Source organism: Paracoccidioides lutzii (genome assembly GCF_000150705.2).
Source record: "Paracoccidioides lutzii Pb01 unplaced genomic scaffold supercont2.28, whole genome shotgun sequence".
NCBI lineage: Eukaryota > Fungi > Ascomycota > Eurotiomycetes > Onygenales > Ajellomycetaceae > Paracoccidioides > Paracoccidioides lutzii.
In genome coordinates this window covers 189,616-210,176 of record NW_015440974.1, presented here as the reverse complement: position 1 = coordinate 210,176, position 20,561 = coordinate 189,616, and the positions used below count along the sequence as shown (strand labels likewise).

General features: G+C 39.1%; 6 protein-coding genes across 6 annotated transcripts; 2 read left to right on the top strand and 4 right to left on the bottom strand.

Annotated features, from left to right (window-relative positions):
- Positions 1-2,344: 2,344 nt before the first annotated feature.
- Positions 2,345-2,999, bottom strand: PAAG_07976 (hypothetical protein; the record flags this gene model as incomplete). The annotated part of the gene is made up of 3 exons (XM_002790044.2): positions 2,345-2,635; positions 2,697-2,905; positions 2,993-2,999. The coding sequence occupies 3 exons, from the start codon at positions 2,997-2,999 to the stop codon at positions 2,345-2,347; spliced, it is 507 nt and encodes a 168-aa protein (XP_002790090.2).
- A 9-nt stretch (positions 3,000-3,008) lies between these two features.
- On the top strand, positions 3,009-4,621 carry PAAG_07975 (hypothetical protein; the record flags this gene model as incomplete). Its single annotated transcript, XM_015846386.1, has 7 exons — positions 3,009-3,038; positions 3,167-3,202; positions 3,290-3,386; positions 3,512-3,599; positions 3,715-3,808; positions 3,892-4,225; positions 4,407-4,621. The coding sequence occupies 7 exons, from the start codon at positions 3,009-3,011 to the stop codon at positions 4,619-4,621; spliced, it is 894 nt and encodes a 297-aa protein (XP_015700821.1).
- A 434-nt stretch (positions 4,622-5,055) lies between these two features.
- On the bottom strand, positions 5,056-6,147 carry PAAG_12478 (hypothetical protein; the record flags this gene model as incomplete). The annotated part of the gene is made up of 2 exons (XM_015847959.1): positions 5,056-5,299; positions 6,089-6,147. 2 exons carry the CDS (start codon positions 6,145-6,147, stop codon positions 5,056-5,058), a joined length of 303 nt encoding a protein of 100 aa, XP_015702426.1.
- A 727-nt stretch (positions 6,148-6,874) lies between these two features.
- On the top strand, positions 6,875-7,885 carry PAAG_07974 (hypothetical protein; the record flags this gene model as incomplete). The annotated part of the gene is made up of 5 exons (XM_015846385.1): positions 6,875-7,042; positions 7,126-7,231; positions 7,285-7,385; positions 7,447-7,633; positions 7,695-7,885. 5 exons carry the CDS (start codon positions 6,875-6,877, stop codon positions 7,883-7,885), a joined length of 753 nt encoding a protein of 250 aa, XP_015700820.1.
- Positions 7,886-8,617: 732 nt separating this feature from the next.
- Positions 8,618-9,172, bottom strand: PAAG_07973 (glyoxalase/bleomycin resistance protein/dioxygenase; the record flags this gene model as incomplete). Its single annotated transcript, XM_002790041.2, has 2 exons — positions 8,618-8,838; positions 8,929-9,172. The coding sequence occupies 2 exons, from the start codon at positions 9,170-9,172 to the stop codon at positions 8,618-8,620; spliced, it is 465 nt and encodes a 154-aa protein (XP_002790087.1).
- Positions 9,173-10,756: 1,584 nt separating this feature from the next.
- Positions 10,757-15,435, bottom strand: PAAG_07972 (hypothetical protein; the record flags this gene model as incomplete). Its single annotated transcript, XM_002790040.1, has 3 exons — positions 10,757-10,921; positions 11,000-11,188; positions 11,272-15,435. 3 exons carry the CDS (start codon positions 15,433-15,435, stop codon positions 10,757-10,759), a joined length of 4,518 nt encoding a protein of 1,505 aa, XP_002790086.1.
- Positions 15,436-20,561: the final 5,126 nt, after the last annotated feature.

Here is a 20,561-nt window from a genome sequence, read left to right as displayed (position 1 = left end):
ATTTATAAAAATTGATAATTTAATTAAACTTATTTCTTAAACTATAAAATAAAATTTTAAACTTTTATAAATTTTAATCTTATTTGTTTTTTAATTAATAACTATAACTAAATTATTTAATAAATTATCTAAAAATAAAATTTTAAATTAAATATTTAATTACTGAATAATTTAACTATGTTAATTTTAAAATTTTTATTTCAATAGTTATAAATTTTATTAAATATTTTAAATTTAAAAACCTTTATAAATACTATCAAATAAATATTTAAAAAATTAGTTTTCAATAACATTAAAAATAAGTTATATTTATTTATTATTATTGTTATTATTATTTTATATTTATTTTAAAATTATAAAAATACTTATATAAAAACCATTAAAAATAAAATAAATATATAAATATATAAATAAAGCTATTATATTTATATAAATTTAAATTTAAATATTAATAATTATTATATTATTTAAAGTTTTAAATTATTTTAAATGATTTTTTATTTTACATTTAACTTAAATTGTGAATTATAGCATCTGAAGTATTTTCAAGCTCTGTATTTAATCAGTCTTGAAATTCGGTTTTTATCAATTTATAATGAAGATCTAATAGAATTTTATATCGAGAGAAGTAATATTCTTCACAGCCTGAGCCAATCTTTGCCAAGTTTGACATATTAAATAGATGCACAGATTCACACATTGAGGGTTTTTATCATTTAAAATAGCATTTATTGTGGGTTCAAGTCTTTCCTCTTGTTCAATAGAATTTCTTGCATTTCCTTTTTAATGTGATTTGGTGGCTTAATTGCATGTTGAGGTAGGAAATTGAAGATACTTAGAATTTGGCGTCTCGGTCGGCAAGAAAGCACGTTAACTAATGGTGTTTGTGAAAGAATCACCAGGAAGAAAGCTGTGCCAATGCGGGAGACATCACAAACACAACAGGCAGCATTTGTTCAAGAGAGCAAGATTTCCCATGACTGTTCGAATGAGAGAGCATTTGGTTCCAAATCGTGCAAGTCGGGCGGAGCAGGAACCAGCCCAGAGCGTCAAAGTGGGGATTGTTCGTGATCAATAACCAAGGTTAAATAACTATTTCCTTTGATATACTCGATAATATGAAAAGCCAACGCATCATTATCATGTTCATAAGATCGGAAAAAGGAACCTTAGAAAAGGAAGAGGGAAAGGAGCAAACAAGATCAGGGTTTCACAGTATGCGATATATTTACTTGAGCCTGTGGCCCAGGATCCTTGTAGCTGTCGACCTGCGGTGTACCACACGGGAACTGCAGAGTGCTCTTCAGGAATAATAATTAATACATCCAACGGGGAGGATAATTCAGTGAAAACCCTTCGGTTGCTACAACTGATTCGCCAAGATAGAATTCCCTGACTAGGCCACTACATCCATGGATAGACAGACCTACTGAACCGTGGAGACTCCGATATTTGGCGAGAGCATTTCTCCCACCCGGGTCCACCGTCATGACCCAGGGATATTTGGTTATTTAACTTAAGAAGGGAAAATAATATGAAACTGAACATGATTCAAACTCGCGGGTCCGGCACGGCGGGGGGGCCATTCCATTCTTCTCTGCCGCTCTGTGAATTAATCCGTATTTCAGCAGCTTGTTAAATAATTATTGGATGCGTGGGGAAAGCCAGGGCTTTAAAGACAGGAGAATGCGGTCTGGTTGTTACATCCCGACTCATCGGTCCACAGTGATTCCAGAGCATCATTTTAAGAAATCACTGCACTTATTATCGACACTGGTAACTGTTTTATAGCTATTTATAGACAAAGCTCGACCTGATAAATGGTGGTCCTATGCATCTTCAATACTTCCCCCCTTCAAGGATATGATATGAGGGAAAGCTGCCCATGAAATCAATATATGTGTCGTTTCTTGAATCTCATGCTGAGCGAACCCTTGCTTCGAGGATATTAGTTGGCAATACTGCATCTTGTAACCTTCCAGCCTATTCCCTGCTCGTTTTTAAATTAGGGATAAGATAATCAGATTGGCTCTGTGTCCTGAAAGCCAGTCCAAGGGGTAATTCCGCATTTCTAACTGGCTGGGAAATTCTCGTCCTTCTATGCCCTGAATTCCTGGAATGACAACGGATCCATGGAAATCGCCCGTTCCTCCGTCCGACAGCTGCTGATGTCTGATTTGCTTTAAGGCTTCCCCGCTATACCAGGGGTGTTTTGAACAGGAAAAAAAAAAAAAAAAAAGGGCAGAATTCAGTGCCATCGTAGCCTTAAAGGGGCCTTGGAAAGCCAATCTGCCTTCACGGTAATAGCAGCAGACGGTTGGCTGGTAACCATATTCCTCAACCATTAAACGCTCCTCTTTGAGTCGTCTCTGCCCCCGTCCTTGTCCTCGCTTCTCTCATCTTCCTCCCCCCAATCCCACGCCTTGTTTCGCTTTGAGGAGCTAGCCCCGGAGGCTAATTGAATCCATTTCTGGCACCGCCTCCCAGTAGTAACACCCAATCCAACCCCATCTCGTCGCTCCATCCCATCATTCTTGCGTCTCTCCGTCGTTTGATTGTCGTATGTTGTTGTCGTCGCTGCCACCGATCCATCCATGACAGCACCCCCTTTGCCGTGAATACTCATCCGCGATACCTTAGCAAGGAGAGTCGAATCCTTCTCCTACCTGCGACTCTTTTTCATTGCATCCCCTTACTTCCTCGGCCTGTTGTTTCTTTTCAAGGGTGGTTGAGCGTCGTTTGTGTTCGAGTGTGCAGTGTGTTGCAGTGTATTTACTGTCCTGTCCTGCCCAACTGCCCGCATTGTTGTTTGGCAACATTTCCTCCCACTTGGAATCGATCGTTTCTCGCAGCAATCCCAATCCATCCACGAAAACTCCAGCTTCGATAACCTGACAAAATCCAACTAGTGGTGAGTCAGCCCGAACAGGTTTTTACGGCTTAGCGACGGTGACACTTGGTGACAGCAACCAAGGGGAGATTAATCCAGTACACTCCATCGATCCACGATGGGAACGAATCAATTCGGCAAATTTCACGTACGACCCAATCATTCCCGATACTATGCTCTCTCTCTCTCTCTCTCTCTATATATATATATATATATATATATGCTTCTACTACCTCTAATTTAGCCTGCTGACATTTACTGGTTGGATGCCTTAAGGACCTCTGTCGAGACGCGACAATCCCAGTATGCAACGTATGTATAGCTCTAGCAACCCATTCGCCCTGATTCAATTAGCCATCGATGTATCAGCAACGGATTATCTCATTGTTATACACACAGCTTTTGGTTGCGGATAACCAGCCTCCAAACGCGAAATACGGTGGATGCGCCCTTACGGGGATCCGTCTGAGTGGTGGCAGGAACCTCTCGAACCTGGGTACGATATGAACCCAATCAACCATCCAACCGAACACATTGAAATGGGGAGATAGAATGCAGAACACGGAGTGGAGAGGACAAAGAATGCTGACGGTGAAATAAATCAATTGTGAACATGAACAGGAGTCATTCTTTTTGCGGCGATCGCCATTATGCTCGGCGCCTTTTTAATATGGAAATCCGAATTGAAGAGAGCTGCAGTGGGACGAAGGTACAATACATACAAAATGCTCCTATAATGATGCGATGCGATGCGATGTAATCGATCGTGATAAGATGTGTAAACTCGAGAAACTAACTCAACCTCTGCGACTTCTTCTTTTCAGGGAAATACAAATATTCCTAGCGGGATACATTTTAATTCAGATCTGCGAAATCTTCACCATTGGCGGCATCCCTCTAAATGACGAGGTCAGAAGAGTATGCTTGAGCCGACACCTTCTCTCGCCCAAACCATTCATCGATGCAAGAAACATACTAACAACGCCTGTGTTTTCGGCTAGGGATTTACCGCTGTCCACCTAGCTGCCATCACCGCGACCGCATGGATATTACTCCTCAACGCCGTTGTTGGATATCAGTTGCTTGACGACGGCACGCCTGTTTCAGTTGGTCTTCTCATGTCGTCTGGACTTATCCTATTCATAGGCACGGGCTATATCGCTCTGGACACCGCTTTCCGATGGACCGGGCACTTCGACTCGAGCCTCGGCGGTAACAATCGAAATGTAGGGCTCTACGTTCTATATCTTCTATTCCCCCTAATCTGCATCGTAGCCTTCTTTGCTCTGGAAGCTGTACTGGTTGTGCGAATACTGGGTGAGCTAAGACCTTTACGTATGTATTATCCCTCCATCCATATGTGTAATTTACCTAATCCTTCCTCCAACTCATCCACACACCTCTCCCCATAAAGCTCAATTGAACTAGTCAACAAAACTCTTTATCTTGCTACCCGTGATTATGCGCCTTGTGGGACATTGTTCCAGCTAACTTTCTCTGTCTTTGATATAATCAGTGTACCTTTCCACAGCAGGCCTGCTTTTCGCCATTGGTCAAATCTTTCAATTCGTCGTCAGCACCCATCTATGTCAGGTATCCAACGGGAAAATAAACGGGTCCATGTTCGCGACTCTCTTCACGGTTCTTTCTGTAGGTGCGGTCTGGGTGTTCTGGAGCAGCATCACGGAAGATGACTGGCCGATGACTATTGGGGTTGGAGGGTATAACTAAATAAAGAGATATGATGGGGGGGAAAATTTTAACAAAAAAAAAGTGAAAATACAAAAAGAAGTGATAAAAGTGCAACCAGGCACTTTTAAAGGATATGAGAGAATGGATGAAATGCGGGGTTTCACAATGCACGAGAGGGGGAAAGAGAGGGAGAAACATTGCCCATTTGCATCCTAAGCTTGGACACGGGGAGAAAAAAAAATATCTGCAAAAAACGAACCCAAAAATTATATAACGGAACGCGATACAGTGCAAATCATGAACTTCTTTGGTTTATCTAACTCCTCCACCCCGACCCACGGTTTGGGTTCGGCTGGATTGGGAAAAAGAGAGTAGGAAGGAAAAGAAATGAAAAGGAATAAACAGGAGCAGCAGCATATCGCTTGTTTCGGGAGATATTTGGCTATTCTGAGATACTCAAAAGATTTATTTGATCATGCGGTTTTATGCTTGCTTGCTTCGTCCCGGATACTTCTCAGTTTCGCCCCATTCCACTTTCGTTCGATCCTACGCATTCCGTTCTTAGCGTTTTTCACTATTGTCGTGGAAGCTGTCTCTTGATCTTCTTTCGCGATATTCCTGTATAATCGAACTCTGGATACCCCGTCCTGCCATCTTGTGTCAGCTGCCTCTGGACTGTCCTCCCCTTCCCCCTCCCAGTTTTGTCTCCTCTTTTGTCTGTGTTTTCATTTTTTTTTTTTTCTATGATATTCCTTTTTCTTCTCTCCATCGAATTATGCCTTGGTATGTATGGAATATCCATACCTTTTTTGCTGTTTATCTGTTTTTGTTTCTTTGTCTTGGTTTTTACTGCTAAGCAAATCTTCTACTCCTTGATGTTTAAAAGATATCCCCACCTCACCCCTGGAACATGTATACACGTTTTCCTCCGTCCCTTAACATTTAACGCCGTCTGTTCTTCCTCTTTAATCGTGACTTATTCTTTGCACTTCATATTTTGTCTCCCTGACTGCTATCCCCTAACTAACCGACTACACTCCGACCTTTTCTTCTCTACCTACCTACCTACCTACCTACCTACATGACATACCTATCGTCTTTCTTCTACAATTCTTCATTGTACAATTTTTCCTACCTTTTCGGATCCCCGGACGGTGCGGCACATTATATTTTTTGTTCTTACGATGATAATTATAAATGAGAGGATAATGGGAATGACGGTCAGACCTCGTGAGGAAAATAAAACGTTGTTTTGTTCTTATCTTTACCTTCATATTTACAAAGATTATGAGGCTTCAAGTTACCAGATTGTCAACAAGATATCAGTTGCTGCTATCAGGGTAATTATCTGATTCGTCCTGGGATTGGCATATTTTCCCTCTCACCTCATATATCTCTCGGCTTCACGATGTGATTTTGGTGGATCATCTTCATATACAAATAGAGATGTGATTCCATGGATATAAAGAGCTTCCAGGACAAAAAAAAGTACATCATGATTCATACAGAACAGCATCTGCAGTGTCTCCCCAGGTGAGTTGTGCAGATCCCATTTTGTACGGCATTCTTGAGAAGTGTCGTTACACACACCTTGGGCACTTTCTCCATTCTCATTCTCAGAAAACAGCATGGTTGATATTTGAGCTAGTTTAACTTGCATTGACTGCCAGTAATGCGTCGTTCAATGGGGATTTCGATCCTTTCAAGCTGGCAGAATAAGCTGGGCATGAAACATCCCCCTTAGCAAAGCAGTCTGAATGTCGAAGGGAGAGCGACGAGCTGTGAAAGCGAGCCACAGCTCTAAAGACAAATTTTGGATCCCGGGAGAAAGATTCAAGGGTCCTTTTAGACAGGAAGAAGCCCTCAGGTGCTCAGGAAATTGGAGGTTCAAGGGAATTATTTGCCAGCATTCGGGCTACTTCTCCGACATTGAGTCAATTAACCATGAATTCCACGCTCACCCCTTTATCTCGAATAAAAGCTGGCTTCTCCCGCAGCTTCAGTATTTTCTTTCTCTTGTTTCTAATATCTTCGTAACAACTCACCCAGTCTGTACAGATAATGGGCCTTGGAATCTTCAACGTACCGGGAACTGACCAACTAGCCAACTCTTAGCAATAAATATATATATATATTTGGTTGTAAAGAAAATCGCTCCTTTCCAAACAATGAAGCTCTTCTTTCTCGAAAACCCGTGTTGTATTTGTATTTATATCAGGTTCTTCGGCGTTTCGCTCACTATGAGAATTATATTTACGGCAAATTTAAATATCGCACGGCTTAGCAGCAATAATGAAAACCCCCAGAACGGCGAGGTCGTCTGACTTCAGACTCCTCGAAGATAATAATGACAAAGTAGTTACTGTCCAGCCATTTACCAATGAGCTGCATGCTTTCGAATTGTTGGGGGCTGGCAACCCAAATGACAAGGGACACCATTATGTCCCATCTTATTTGGATGTATATACCATTAATGTACCCAACGGGGAACACCTGTGTATTGTGATAGAGACAGCTGGCTGTCTTGTGGCGAGATTCTGCAGGTTCGCTTGGACCTTTGCGCCCCCCCTGAAAAGCAAGGACGATTACATCCCAATTTCTTCATGGGCTGGATTATATTCATTCTTGCGGAGTCTTCCACCAACGTCAGTAGGTTTTAGTGTCTGGATGATCCCAGTATTATGACGCTGAAATGACATTAGGCTTACATCACTGCAATATCGAATCCTCGAACATTGAGGACATCCATCGTCAGCTCTGGGGACCGACAAACATATCCACTGAGAAGGAAGAGTCTCGCAGAGTTCGATACGTCGTCTCCCCTATCCAATTAGAATTTAGCGTGGAATGCTTTTCATCTCCAGCTTGAAATCGTGTTTATCGATTTTGACGTATCCCTTGTCTCGGATCCCCCCCTCCCCCCAGTGTGGATATCCCGAATATTGAAGAACCTGTCACCGCTCGATTCCGACAACATTCCCCATCCAACTCCTCATGGGCTTCAAAAGGACATGTGGATGGGCGCTTCGACGGCATACTATCTTCTCTGTGGTCACGATTTATTTCAAAAACAATTTACCAGTGGTGATATTTTCTTGAATGTCATACATAGTCTCGGACACTTGTCACTTCCGCACGTTCGAGAAGCGGGAAAAGGAGAGTGATGATATCTTACGCCAGGAAGATGGTAGCTTGTCAGAGCCACTGACGAATACCGTTGAATTGGCGTGGGCGATACGGCCTAGAACTCTGAGGGAAAGAATATCTAGTATATTTCCGGCCTCGCGAAACGGATCCTGTTGAGGCTTCATGTTTGCATATGCTGTTGAAAACTATGTTGGAATATGAACCGGACAAGCTCGTAGACATGGCTGAGGTGACCCAGTTACGTTGGATGAAGAGATTTGATGGTCCAGCTTTGAAGGGAATTGGAAAGGGGCTGGTGGAAGAGAAATCAATCTGCACAAAGTGAACAACAGTGTAAAACCGCAACACTTACAACAGCATCACAGTTTTATCTTGTTCACAGGCCAGCAACGAGGAGAATGGATGAATTCAGGGGGTAGGGGGGGGGGGGGGGGGGGGGTGAGTTGAGTTTTCGATGCGAGAAGAAAGCTTTAGAGATGCTTTCGTGTTATGCTATATTGAGAGGATATAATCCCGTTCTGCAGCAGCAGATATCCTCGGTCTGTCATTGCAACACCTGGACTGAGTAAAGCAGAAGACCATGGATCTATCTTACATCCTATATCATGATCCTACATTCCCACATTAAAATTACAGCGTCCAAATATATTTGAAATAGACTATAGTTAACAATGGAACCGGTCAATGCATTCATTCAGCAATTTTAAAATAAGTACACACAAGTCGTATCAATAACATAATGCACACATACGTGACATACATCAAAGCCTCTGAAATCACTTCCACCAGCCCCTCCCCGCCCCGCCCCGCCCGGCCACACCCCTAATCGGAAACAATTTCTCGTCCCCGCGTTCCCCCCCTCCCCTTCTTTGCCTCCTCCCCAATCTCTTAATCCCCCTTCTTCTTACTGAAAACGCCACTCCCAACCCAATACCTCCAATGCGTCCAGGCAGGCCACATGCACACAGCCTCGATATTATTGCCCATCGGATCCAACACGAACGAGGCGTAGTAAAGTTTGTGATACTGCGGGCGTGGCCCAGGCGGACCATTACATTTTCCACCAGCCTCTAGAGCCGCAGCGTGAAAAGCGTGGACGAAGGCACGGTCTGAGCGGCGATGGTGAGCATGGGGTTTCAGGGGAAATGCATTATATATATATATATGTGGAAACGGAGCAAGATTGTATAACTACGTACTATTGGTATCAAACGCGACATGAACCGGATTCTTTGACACATCGCCATCTTCTCCTCGGTTATAGTCTTCTGCTTTAACGCCCGTGATCCAGAAGTCAGGATAATACACCCCTAAGCCCACGACGTTTTCCACAGGCCGCATGTGCTCTTTATATCCCAGTGGAGCCAGGGCGGCCTTGTAGAAGGCGACAACTTCTTCGAAACGGGCTGCAGGCACGCAGAGGCCAATATGGGAAAGACCCATTGTTTTTTTGTTAGTTAGTTGGATTTTGTTTTGTTACTTTGTTATTATATGGGGTATAGAGGTTGGAGATGGGATGACGGGTATTGGGAGTTGATGTCGACGTAGTGTGGGTTTTGAAAGTGAGGTTGGGAAGGAGAGCTGTTATATATAACTAGAGCTGCTCTCACTCACTGCCTGCCTGCATGGGTTAATAGCTGCGTACGTTAGTGACAGCTGTAAGTTTGGACGAGTTGAGTCTAGATATAATGTGTTAGCCCTGTCTGGAGGAGCCGCTCTCAGAGCTGTCGGGCGAGATTATCCGCATCCTGAACTGACAATGTACCCTCCCCTCCTTAAAACAAGATTTCCAGCTGTGCCTTGATGATTGGCCGTCTGCATGGGGATTTGCCAATCAGGATCGCCGCTGAGGATTGGGATCGGACGCCTTCTGAGTCATCCTCGTATTTTCCTTGCGGTAATAGTTATTTCTTCAAGACATTGAAGCGTCCTTCTTTCACCGAGATCAAACCTGTTCCGTTGGTCGAATCTCGAAGACTGTGACTCCAACACAAGGTATAGGCTTATTGTCCATGTATTAACTAATACGCAGATTCTCTTCAAGGCTTTTCAAAGCCAAATTTGAAGTTGATGGCATTAACCTGGGATAATCATATGAACGAGCGACAGCCCATCAAAGCAAGAAACATGTGTGACGGATAAAATAAAAACATCGGAGTTAAAACCCGCAGAGAAAAATAACCATTTGCACTTCTATTCCTCATTTTTGTTGTTTTTTTAGGATACTTCTTCTCTTCTGAAAGAAAAGAAAGAGAGATATAAGAAATTGAAAAAAGAATTAGCAGCACGCTGCAAAATAATTCTTCGCAACGCATCATCCATCAGATCAAAAATCCTTTTGAACATCCCGTTTAGCCATTATCCCAGTTCCACCAATATCAGTCCCAAATCGAGCCCAACTAGCCAGTAACAACCGACATTGATACAAAATAAGGAAGTTTTAAAGTAATCTAAAGTAAACACAAGGGTTTCCCCATCTAACTCCGCCATCCTCTTTTTCATCGCTAAAGTACACGGATTTCAAAGTACAGCATGAATAAGAAAGAATGGAAGAAATAGGTACGTTTGCAGATGGTTGATGAAAACTAAGCTTGATGAAAGGCATTAGGGGGGTAGAAGGCAGTTCGGGGAAACGGGGCCGGGAAATTAAGATACAAGCGTGACACACTTCAAGGGCGACGTCGGATCATCCAGAGACAACAAACAAGATAGGATTCTGCGAAAGTAGCGCAGGTCAGCAGAATCTACAAAAGGGCTAGCAAGACATATTAAGATCGTAGGAGCTGATGTGCCGGGTTTGCTGGTGCTCGACAGTTGTATTTATTATCCTATCAAATTAATTACACGTCTCTGTTCCGGAAAAAAAAAATCCGACCAAGCAGACCATGCAATTTATCGGTTATATTAGATTTGCGATTCAGTGACGATCGATTAGAAGATTGTGGTCTCAACAGCTAATAAGATAATTAAATTGAATCAGAGAGCCGGAGTTTCAAGAATGCTGTTGTAAGCTTCTTCAACCTGAATTCACTGGTTGTGTGCTTGGAGGTCCCTGGCCCATCGGGTTAAACGAGGAATCCGGCGGAGGATGGGATCATGAGGAGTGTTCTCCGCAATGGCCATATAAAGAGCTTCAAGGCGTTGGATAAGAACATCCATGATTTTCGGTGCGACTTCATAGATCTCGGGATCCTACGTAGTAACATTGTGTTAGCAACACGGAACACGTTCGCTGTGTAATCGTGGATTTGTAAGAAATTGTAGAATTACCTTGATATTAACAGTCTGGAAAACAAGTTCAAGCCAATTGAGACGATCCATCACGTTTGTTTCAAGAGACGATGTCACAGCGGCGCTGACAGAAAGAACTACAAGCGGTGAGAGTTTGGCAAGATATGAGGGATCAAAGTTGACAAAGAGGTTGTTGAAAAGATCTGCTTGATGGGATGATTGAATCCACTGCATTGACATAACCTATTAGAGGACTGGAAAACGTTGTGAACTATCCAAACAAAAAAAAAAAAAATGAATTGGTAACTTACTCTAATAGACCCTTCCTCGTATCTTGCACTATTCATAAGGCTGCGGATTTCCTCCAGCTCGATCTGTTCTGGGGTCGATTCTGCTTGAGCGGGTGGAACCTTACTTCCAACCGTAGTTGGGCCGGAAGATTTTTGGGGCGACTCCGCCTTTGCTCCAACCTGACGATTGAGCTCTAAGATTTCACTTTGGAATTGAGATTGAGCAGCTGCCATGACTGAAACAGTCTCGGACAGTGAGCGAACAAGGGTTGTAAGCTGATCGATTTTGGTGCTAAGCTGCTGTTGTCGCAACTCATACTGGTGTAGCTGAGCGACAAATTGTCTCTCAATTTCCTTGGTCGTCAATCTCGTTTGCTGGATTGACTGGATTGATTCTTCTCTGAATGATGGGATTATCTTTTCATGAAGAACCCTAGAAATGTCTCTCTCCACACGGGTTGAAACGGAAGAAGAAATCAAATCAGAAATGCGACTCAGCACATTTTCATTCAGGACCGTTTTCTTTACAGCTGCTGGGAGAAGTTCTCTCATAGCATGTGGAACCACAAAATCAAGCTGTCGGCCGAGCCCCTCTTTTATTTGCTGGTCCATAGACTTGGTCGTTGTTTCAAGAAGTGTTGGTACAACCGTCGTCTGGACATTGTTGGCAATAATGCGGGACAAATTCTTCTCCACATTGTCAGAGAGGGTTGACGAGACAAGCCGCAAAACTGCATCTTGCTTCGCATTAGCAGCCTGGTCTTGCGTACGACGATCCTGATCAAAGCGAGCATACAAGGAATCCATCTCACGACCAAGGCACTTCGTAAATTCGGCAGAAACAGCTTTCTCGATCTTCTTTACCTCCCGGTTTAGGAAGTCAGACGACACACCTAGATTAGTTGCTTCCGCAGCGCTAGAATCGGCAGAAATCTGAGGGAGCGCAATAGGAGTCTCAACTACCGGCACAGGTTGAGGAACTTCTGGCTGGCACTGATTAACATCTCTACTTAGGGTTTCCTTTGGTTTCATACTATCATTTTTCTTCTTCCGCCTTCTATCACTCTTATCTGTAGAAGTAATCACTTGATCATGTTGATCGGAAGTAGAGACAGAGTCACCTGCCTTCTTCTTCGGCGACTGTTTCGAGGGGGACTGGTTACGGGAGGATTCAACCCCAGTAACTGATTCTGCAGAAAGACCAGCGGCTTTCTTAAGGGGTTCCTTTACTTTCGGAGCACCCTTTAGGGCTACATCTCCGTTTACCGACTGTTCATCGACCGGAGCAGGGAACGTCTGCAGGGCATTGACATCTATGAAACCGTTCTGCAAGGCGTTAACGGGATCAAGGATTTTGTTGTCATTGCTCCATCCAAGGTCTGACTTCTTAATATTAAGACATGTGACTCCCAGAGAATGCATGACGTACAACTCGAATAGCCCTGCCTCTTCATCAACACTACGTTGCGAAACGGACGGCCGGTTGAGAGGCAGTAGCTCAAGGCTTCGCAGCTGCCCCTTGCTGCCAAAGGATAGCTCGCGGATTCCACTCATACAAGCTGTTGACTCCGGTTTTGGAAGTCTTTCATCCTTTTCGGCCACTCGCTGAATATACGTGCCCTGCGACATCGGAGGTAGGGAGTATCTCGGTGCAGACAAGTGCACGAAATATATAGAATTACGCGTAGGGTGGCCAACAACAACAATTCCAGAACTAGGATGGTATGCAACACTGCATATAGCATCGGATTCATTATCGTGAGGGAAGTTCAATTCTTGCACAGCCTTGCCCAGCCCAATATCCCAGAGCTGCAGCGTGTGGTTCTGTTTTAAACCAACAAGAACATAGCGAAGGGCAGATGCTTTCACGTATGGCCGCAGTTTATCGATAAATAAAACAGAAGTAGGCCAAGACTTCTCCGTAGGCGAGCCAGTCACAAGAGTCAAAAGTGGGATTCGAATGTCAGTCGACACCTTCGAAGTGCCAGCATTAGGGAAGTCCCCCACCTCACGAATGTCCCAGAATCTCATCCTGCCAGTTTTGTCAAGGGAGACAATAACCGTGTCATCATCGCTGAATATGAAGTCCTTACCGGCCTTGCCTGTAGCGATCTTTAAAGACTTTTCTTTGAAGAACTTTTCCGTGTCAACTTCGCGCTGGGTTTTCGTCACCCCATACTTTGGAGACATAGCGGAATGCGGCCATACGATGTGAATGGACTTGCCACGACCGATCGCGAAGAACTCAGGATGACGTGAGCTCCGTCTAGCCCGCGTTTTCAGCTGGCCTCCAGAGGTATTATCATCCGAGGCGGGGAATGGAGGAAAAATTAAGCTGTCACTTTCGGGGGCATCATTATCAAAGAGATCGCTGTCTGCCTTGGAAATGGTCGCCCAGTAGACTGCGCCACTGACACCGATCCCAATAACGGCTTGTTCCTTGGTCGTTGAGGAGCCGGCTGCAGTAGTAGATAGAGTTACATTGAAAATCCGATCATTGGTAGATCGAAACACTTGTCTATCTTGACCGTCATCTTGTCGAACTATTCTCATGCCACCACTCTTAGCCAATGCGTATACGATGTATTCGGAGGTAGCTGATGTAAGAGAACGGTCCAATTGGTCGAAGTCCTTCTTGAGACGGGCAATGTCCATTATTCCGTCAGTCCGAAGGGAAGAGTGCTTTACTGTATTCCCCTTCCAGGTGATGGACATGAAGGGCTTCAATGGAAAGTTGTACACAGGGACAACGCGACTTGTTTCGGACTCCCACGAGTCAACAACGGCATTGTTGATATCATCAGGAGACTCCTTTACATCTGAGACAACTGGAGGAGAGCTCTTAGGGGTAATTTCAACACTGATATCTTTTTGCAACTCTTCCTGCACAGTAATTGCGGTCTTTTCCAGTTTCTCTACTACAGAGTTCAAAATTTCCTTTGTATTTTCTCCCTCAGATTCTTGTTTAATGTGAATGGATTCGTCCAGAGTGGCCTTTGCTAAGGCATCCTCCACTTCTTTGTCGACCTGCCCAGCAATTTCTCCAAGCGCATCAGGAACTGATTCTCGTTTTATCTTCATCTTCTTCTGATCGGGACCCTGGGAGTCTTGTGCCCCCGAAACCGACATATTCTCACCTGATTCCAAAGGCAACAATGATGGATCAATGTCCTCGGAGGGTTCTGGCCGTTTTCGCTGGCCATTGGTCCTGCTGAGGCTTTGTGACCCGTTTTCCTTGCTGAAGGTATCAGCAACAAGGTCAGTATTAGCATTTCCTCGTGACTCATTTCCCTGTGGAGTTCGGTTGCGGGGAGATGCCGCCGCAAGTTGTTCGAATGGATTAACATAGGTGAAGATTGAGTCCTTCGGTTGTTGTTGAATCGGTGGCTCAAAAGGGGTGGTTTCTTGACTCTCACCAGTCCCGAACAGTCTCATTGGGGACGCTCCACGCCCCGCAAGTGATGGGACGACTGCATCAGCAGAACGTTCTCGGGGAGGATTTGCAGCCTCAGGCGATTTCGCACCAACAGTAGCTGCCACTTGCTCCTCCGGTTGAGACGTTTGCGGTTTCGGACGATTCAATAGCTTCAACAGCATATTTTGAGCATTATCAGCAGACGGGGAAGCGGTGGTGGGCCGTTCAGAGGGTTGTCCGCCACCGTGACCACCGGATAACCCAGAGGCAGCAGAGGATGAAGTAGTTGGTTTCCCCATGAACGAGGCCACAATATCAGAAGCAGATAGGCCTCTTCTATGGCTAGTTTGGGTCGTACCAACAGGCCCCTCACCTTGTGGCCCCTCCGCTGCGGATGGCTCGTCCTGTGGCTGCTTTGGAGGGGATGGACTCTGGGAAGTCGAACTGAACTTGAGCAAGTTCAACAAATTGGAAGTGCGATCCACGTTCGGAGTCTGCTGTGGTATGTGGCTGGTACGTGGCGTATGAACATTGGGGCCGAGAACGTCCGAACTATGAAGAGGAGTTCCGGCATACTGAGGACTGTATAGAGGCGAGGACACAGTAGCTTGGAACAAACCGGCTGAGGATGAAAATGAGTATTCATCAGATGGGAAGCCATTCCGACGACGGCTCTGAGCCTCAGAGGCCAGAGTACTGGATGCAGTATTTGGTGAATGCCTTGGTTTGATGTTGGCAAACAGGGCCTGGAGTTCGGCCGGAGTGGACATTTGTGCCTCAATCACCTGAATAGGTGAGCTCCAGGACACGTGAAAACAAAGCCTAAAAGGACCGAAAGAGAGCAGAAAGAGCAAATACAACTCCGGAGAACCGATGAAAGATGAGAAAACAAGGAAGAAAGGAGGGTGGTGGAAGAGGAAGGAATTAAAAGAGCAAAAAAGCAACAGTTAAAATGAGGTGTGAGGTTAATTTGAACTTTGGTGGACTCGGCAGCGAATGGGCGGGTGACTAAGAATCCTACTTATCATGAGGGGGTAGTCACGTGCCTCCGATCTTCGTAGTTTGCAACTCGGCTAGCTACGAATTGGAATAACTATACCTAATCCAACCATTCCATTTCTGCAGCCACACACCGCGTTCATCAACATTGTTCAATATGTCAACAACAATTGGCAGTCAAGCCTTCTATCAGGAACGTAGAATTCTAAGAGAGAGGTCATTCCTCTGCTTTACTAAATTATTCATCGGTTTTTTTTTCAGACTCAATGTGGTTGATTGACCTCCCAGTCACAACTACGGTTTATAGCTAGTTGAGATATTATTATCATTATCAATTAAAAAGGTGCATCAAAAGATCCTGCCAACTCCTTTTTGCACTAGTAAGCTTGGCTATGTCAGTGTGTATCTCACTGTCATATAAGATATCAGAAGAATGCAGTATAGTGATCTCAAGAAAGATTCTGAGAAGATCAGATATGAAGTCAGAATATCAATAGAATACAATTATTATTATAGATTTATTGACAGAGAATTCAAATATGAAGTTGCTGAAAGAAATGAGATCAGAGAACTAGATAACTTATGAAAAGAGTCAATCTCTAGTCTTGAAAGAATAACACTTATCAGAGATGTTGTCTTTCATCATTATGAAAAAAGTGAAAAGTCAGAGATTTTCATTTCAAATCTATATAATATAGATTAAATTATTGAAAAAAAGAAAAATATTATTATTAATATAAAACTGAAGAATGAAGAGATGATTAATGAATAACTATTAAAAAACTATAAAAAATTCTATGATATTCTTTTAAAAGCTATTTTTGATGAATTATCATTATTCTAAAAGAGAGTAAACTATAAAATTAAGTTTGAGAAAAGAGCTGATTCAAATAAAGTTATCAGTTACATATCATTATATTAAATAAGCTTGAAAAAGTTTAAAATAGTCAAGTAGTATCTTGAGATTAATTTAAAAAAGATTTTATTTTATCAGTTATTTCTTTTTTTATATTCTTAATTTTTATAGCTTATATAACTGATAAGCTGAAGTTTTACATAAATTATCATCAGTTTAATGCAATCTCAAAGAAGAACTAATATCTGATTTCACTAGTTGATGAGCTTATAAAGCAGTTAAATATAGTAAAATTCTTTATTAAATTGAATATTTGTCAAGACTTTTATTGAATACATATGCACTTCAAGACTGAAGATCTAACTATTTTTAAAATATATTATAAAATCTATAAATATAAAATTATATTCTTTGATTTAAATAATGAGCTAATAATCTTTCAATATTTATTAATATTACTTTTTTTAACTACTTAGATCAGTTCATAATTACTTTCATAAATGATCTATTTATCTATAGTAAAATATTAAAAGAATATATGAAATATATTAAGAGAATATTGACTAGAATATGAGAGACTAAACTATAGATAAGTATCTTAAAATGTAAGTTTCATATTCAATAAACAAAGTACTTAAAATTTATTATCATAGATTAAGAAATTAAGATTAATTCTGAAAAGATTACAGTGATATTATAATAAGCAGTATTTAATATAGTTAAGAAAGTTCAATTATTCTTGAGATTTTATAACTTCTATCAGTATTTTATCAAGAAATATAGTTAAATTATAAAGTTATTATTTAAGCTCAATTAGAAGAATTAATCTTTTGAATAAAATAAAATTTATCAATGTGTTTTTAATTAAATGAAAAGTGTGATAGTGTAGAACAGATTTATATCTAATCTTCTTAACAGCGTAATTACCACAGGTCGAGACCATCAGTTATCGCACAGGTTGAGTGATCAGGAATTGCAATTGCCTAGGCAATGGCATAGTAGTCAACCTCATAATTACCCTGAATATAAATAATATATAAACATAGAAAAGAGTACTAAGGAAAAGAGCTATATAAACAGAGCCTTCTCTGAACTTATTTCTTAAGAATCATCTTAGTATTTACTCAGATAGTTTATTTAGTTGACAATTAAACATCTATTCATTTATATTTAGATTGAAGCTATGATATAATACTAAAATTAAATATTTTTCTTATCTTTTTTAAAATAGATTTTTAGGTAAAAAACTTTTAAAAATTTTTATTTACTTTTGTTTTTAAACTTTTGAGAAGATTGCTAGGATATCAGAAGCAGTTAGAGAGTCTGACAGTTTATGAAAATTAAACTGAGATATGATAACTCTGATTAATAAAAATATAAAATTAAGAAAGTTTATATTAAAGGAATAATTTCTTATAATAATTGAAAAGAACTCAGATCAGATATATTAAGAGATTATTAATCTTATAAATAAGATAAGAAATACTCTAGAAAGAATTATAGCAGAATAAAATAAGTAGAAAAAGTAAATAATTGAACTTGATCAGTAAGTGAACAGTTTTATAAAGAAATGAAATATTTTATAGTAGATTGTAAACTCTTTAGTCTTTTAAATAAGATTGATGAATACTTAACAGATATAATAATTAATTAAACTCAATAACTTTAAGTATTTTATTAATGAGAATGAATCAATATTTGAAAACTAACTCTTCTAAATGAAATATAATCTAGCTATTAATATAGATCACTTTTCAACTGAAGAAAGCTATATTACTTATATTGAAAACTATATTAATGATGAAGTTATCAGATACTTAGTCTCAAAAATAAAGAAAAATTATTCTGAGAAGTTTGAAATAGCTGAGAAAATGTTCAAGTATCTATAGAGAATATATGAGAATGTCAATAAGCTTGAGAATGCAAAAATGAAATATCAATAACTAATAATGAGAAATGAAGATGACTATCATATATTTATGATCAAGTTCTTGCATCTGACTGATGAAGCTTAAGTTCATAAGAAAGATTATAAAACAGATTTTTTTATAAGATTTTCTTTAATTTTCAATATATGATTGCAGCAGTCTGCATCAATTGCAGTATTTTTCATAAGATTTAAAAAATTTGCACTAGAACAGCTTACTATTTTAAAGATATATCTAGTTAAAATAATTAATAGCTACTTAACTGTGAAGAAACTTCTATAATTCAAAACAGCTATGAGAGAACTCTTTTAACTTGAAATTATAAATTATTTTAATCACACAAGTACAGATAACTGAGAATAGACTAAAGAATAAGAATTAGAAAAAGAATATAAAATATTTTAATTATTAAAGTAAAGATTATATAGTATAAAATTACTTATATAAATAAAAGATAAAATTAAATAAAGTAAATATTAAGACTGCTATTATTAAGTCAGAAAAAGATCAAATTTGAGAGAAGCATCCTTTTCAGATAAAATAGTTACATCAAAAACTTTAAATATAAATCAGCTGATAAGTGAAAATTTTTTTACTATATATATCAAAGTAACTTTTAATAAATATACTATTTCTACAAAAGTATTAGTGGATTCTGAAGTAAATTACTATTTTTATCAATATAAGCTTTATATACAAATATATTAAAGTCTTAGAGATAAATTTTGAGAAGTTGATATAAGATCATTAGATTATAAAATTTAATAATTAGAGAAAAACTTTAATTACAGAAGTAATCTTTTTATATTTATGAGTAGATGAATAAAGATTTCTCAATATATTAATACTAATAACAGATTTGAAAAGTACTGATATAATTCTAGAATAGTTCTGACAAGTAAAATAGAAAATATAACTAAATATAAAGAATTAACATTTAATTTGATTAAGTATACAGATAATTGAGAATAGAATATCAGAAAAATACAATAAAACAATTTTAAGAAAAATTTTGAAGAGATTAGTAGTAAAGTCAGAGTATTAATAAGATATAGATTACTATGATAGATTTATTAATGAAGAATTTAAATAAAAAGTTACTAAAATGCCTATAAGAGCTTAAATAAGAAATAAATTAGATAAGTAGCAAAGATTAATATTCATTGAGAATATTATCTTTCATTATTATAAGAGAAGCAAAAAGTTAAAGATCTTTATTTTAAGTCTCTGTGAAATAAATAGAATTATTGAAAAAAAGAAGATCATTATCATTATAGAATTAAAGAATGAAGAGATAATTAATAAATAGTTGTCAGAAAACTATAAGAAATTTAATAATATTTTTTTAAAGACTATCTTTAATCAATTATCACTCTTTTAAAAAAAAATAAACTATAAAATTGAGCTTAAAAAGAAAATTAATTTAAATAAAGCTATTAATCATATATTATTATACTAAATGAGCTTGAAAGAACTTGAAATGATTAAACAATATCTTGAGATTAATTAATAGAAGAGCTTTATTTTATTAATGACTTTCTCAATTACATTTTTAATTCTTATAGCTCATATAGCAGACAAGTTAAGATTCTGTATAAATTATTATCAGCTTAATGCAATCTCAAAGAAGAATTAATACTCAATTTCACTAGTTAATGAGCTTATGAAGTAGTTAAATAAGATTAAATTTTTTATTAAATTAGATATTTATTAAAACTTTTATTGAATACATATATATATATTTTAAAATTAAAAATCTGACTGCTTTTAAAATATATTATAAAATCTATAAATATAAAATTATACTTTGTGATCTAAATAATGATCTGATGATCTTTTAATACTTTGTGAATATTATTTTCTTTAACTACTTAAATTAGTTCATGACTGCTTTTGTGAATAATCTACTTATTTATAACAAAATTTTAAAATAATACAAGAAATATATTAAGAAGATATTAACTAGGTTATAAGAAGCTGAACTGCAGACAAGCATTTCATAATATAAGTTTCATATTTAATAGATAAAGTACTTGAAATTTATTATTATTGATCAAAAGATCAAAGTGAATTCAGAAAAGACTATAATAATATCAAAATAAGTAATGCTTAA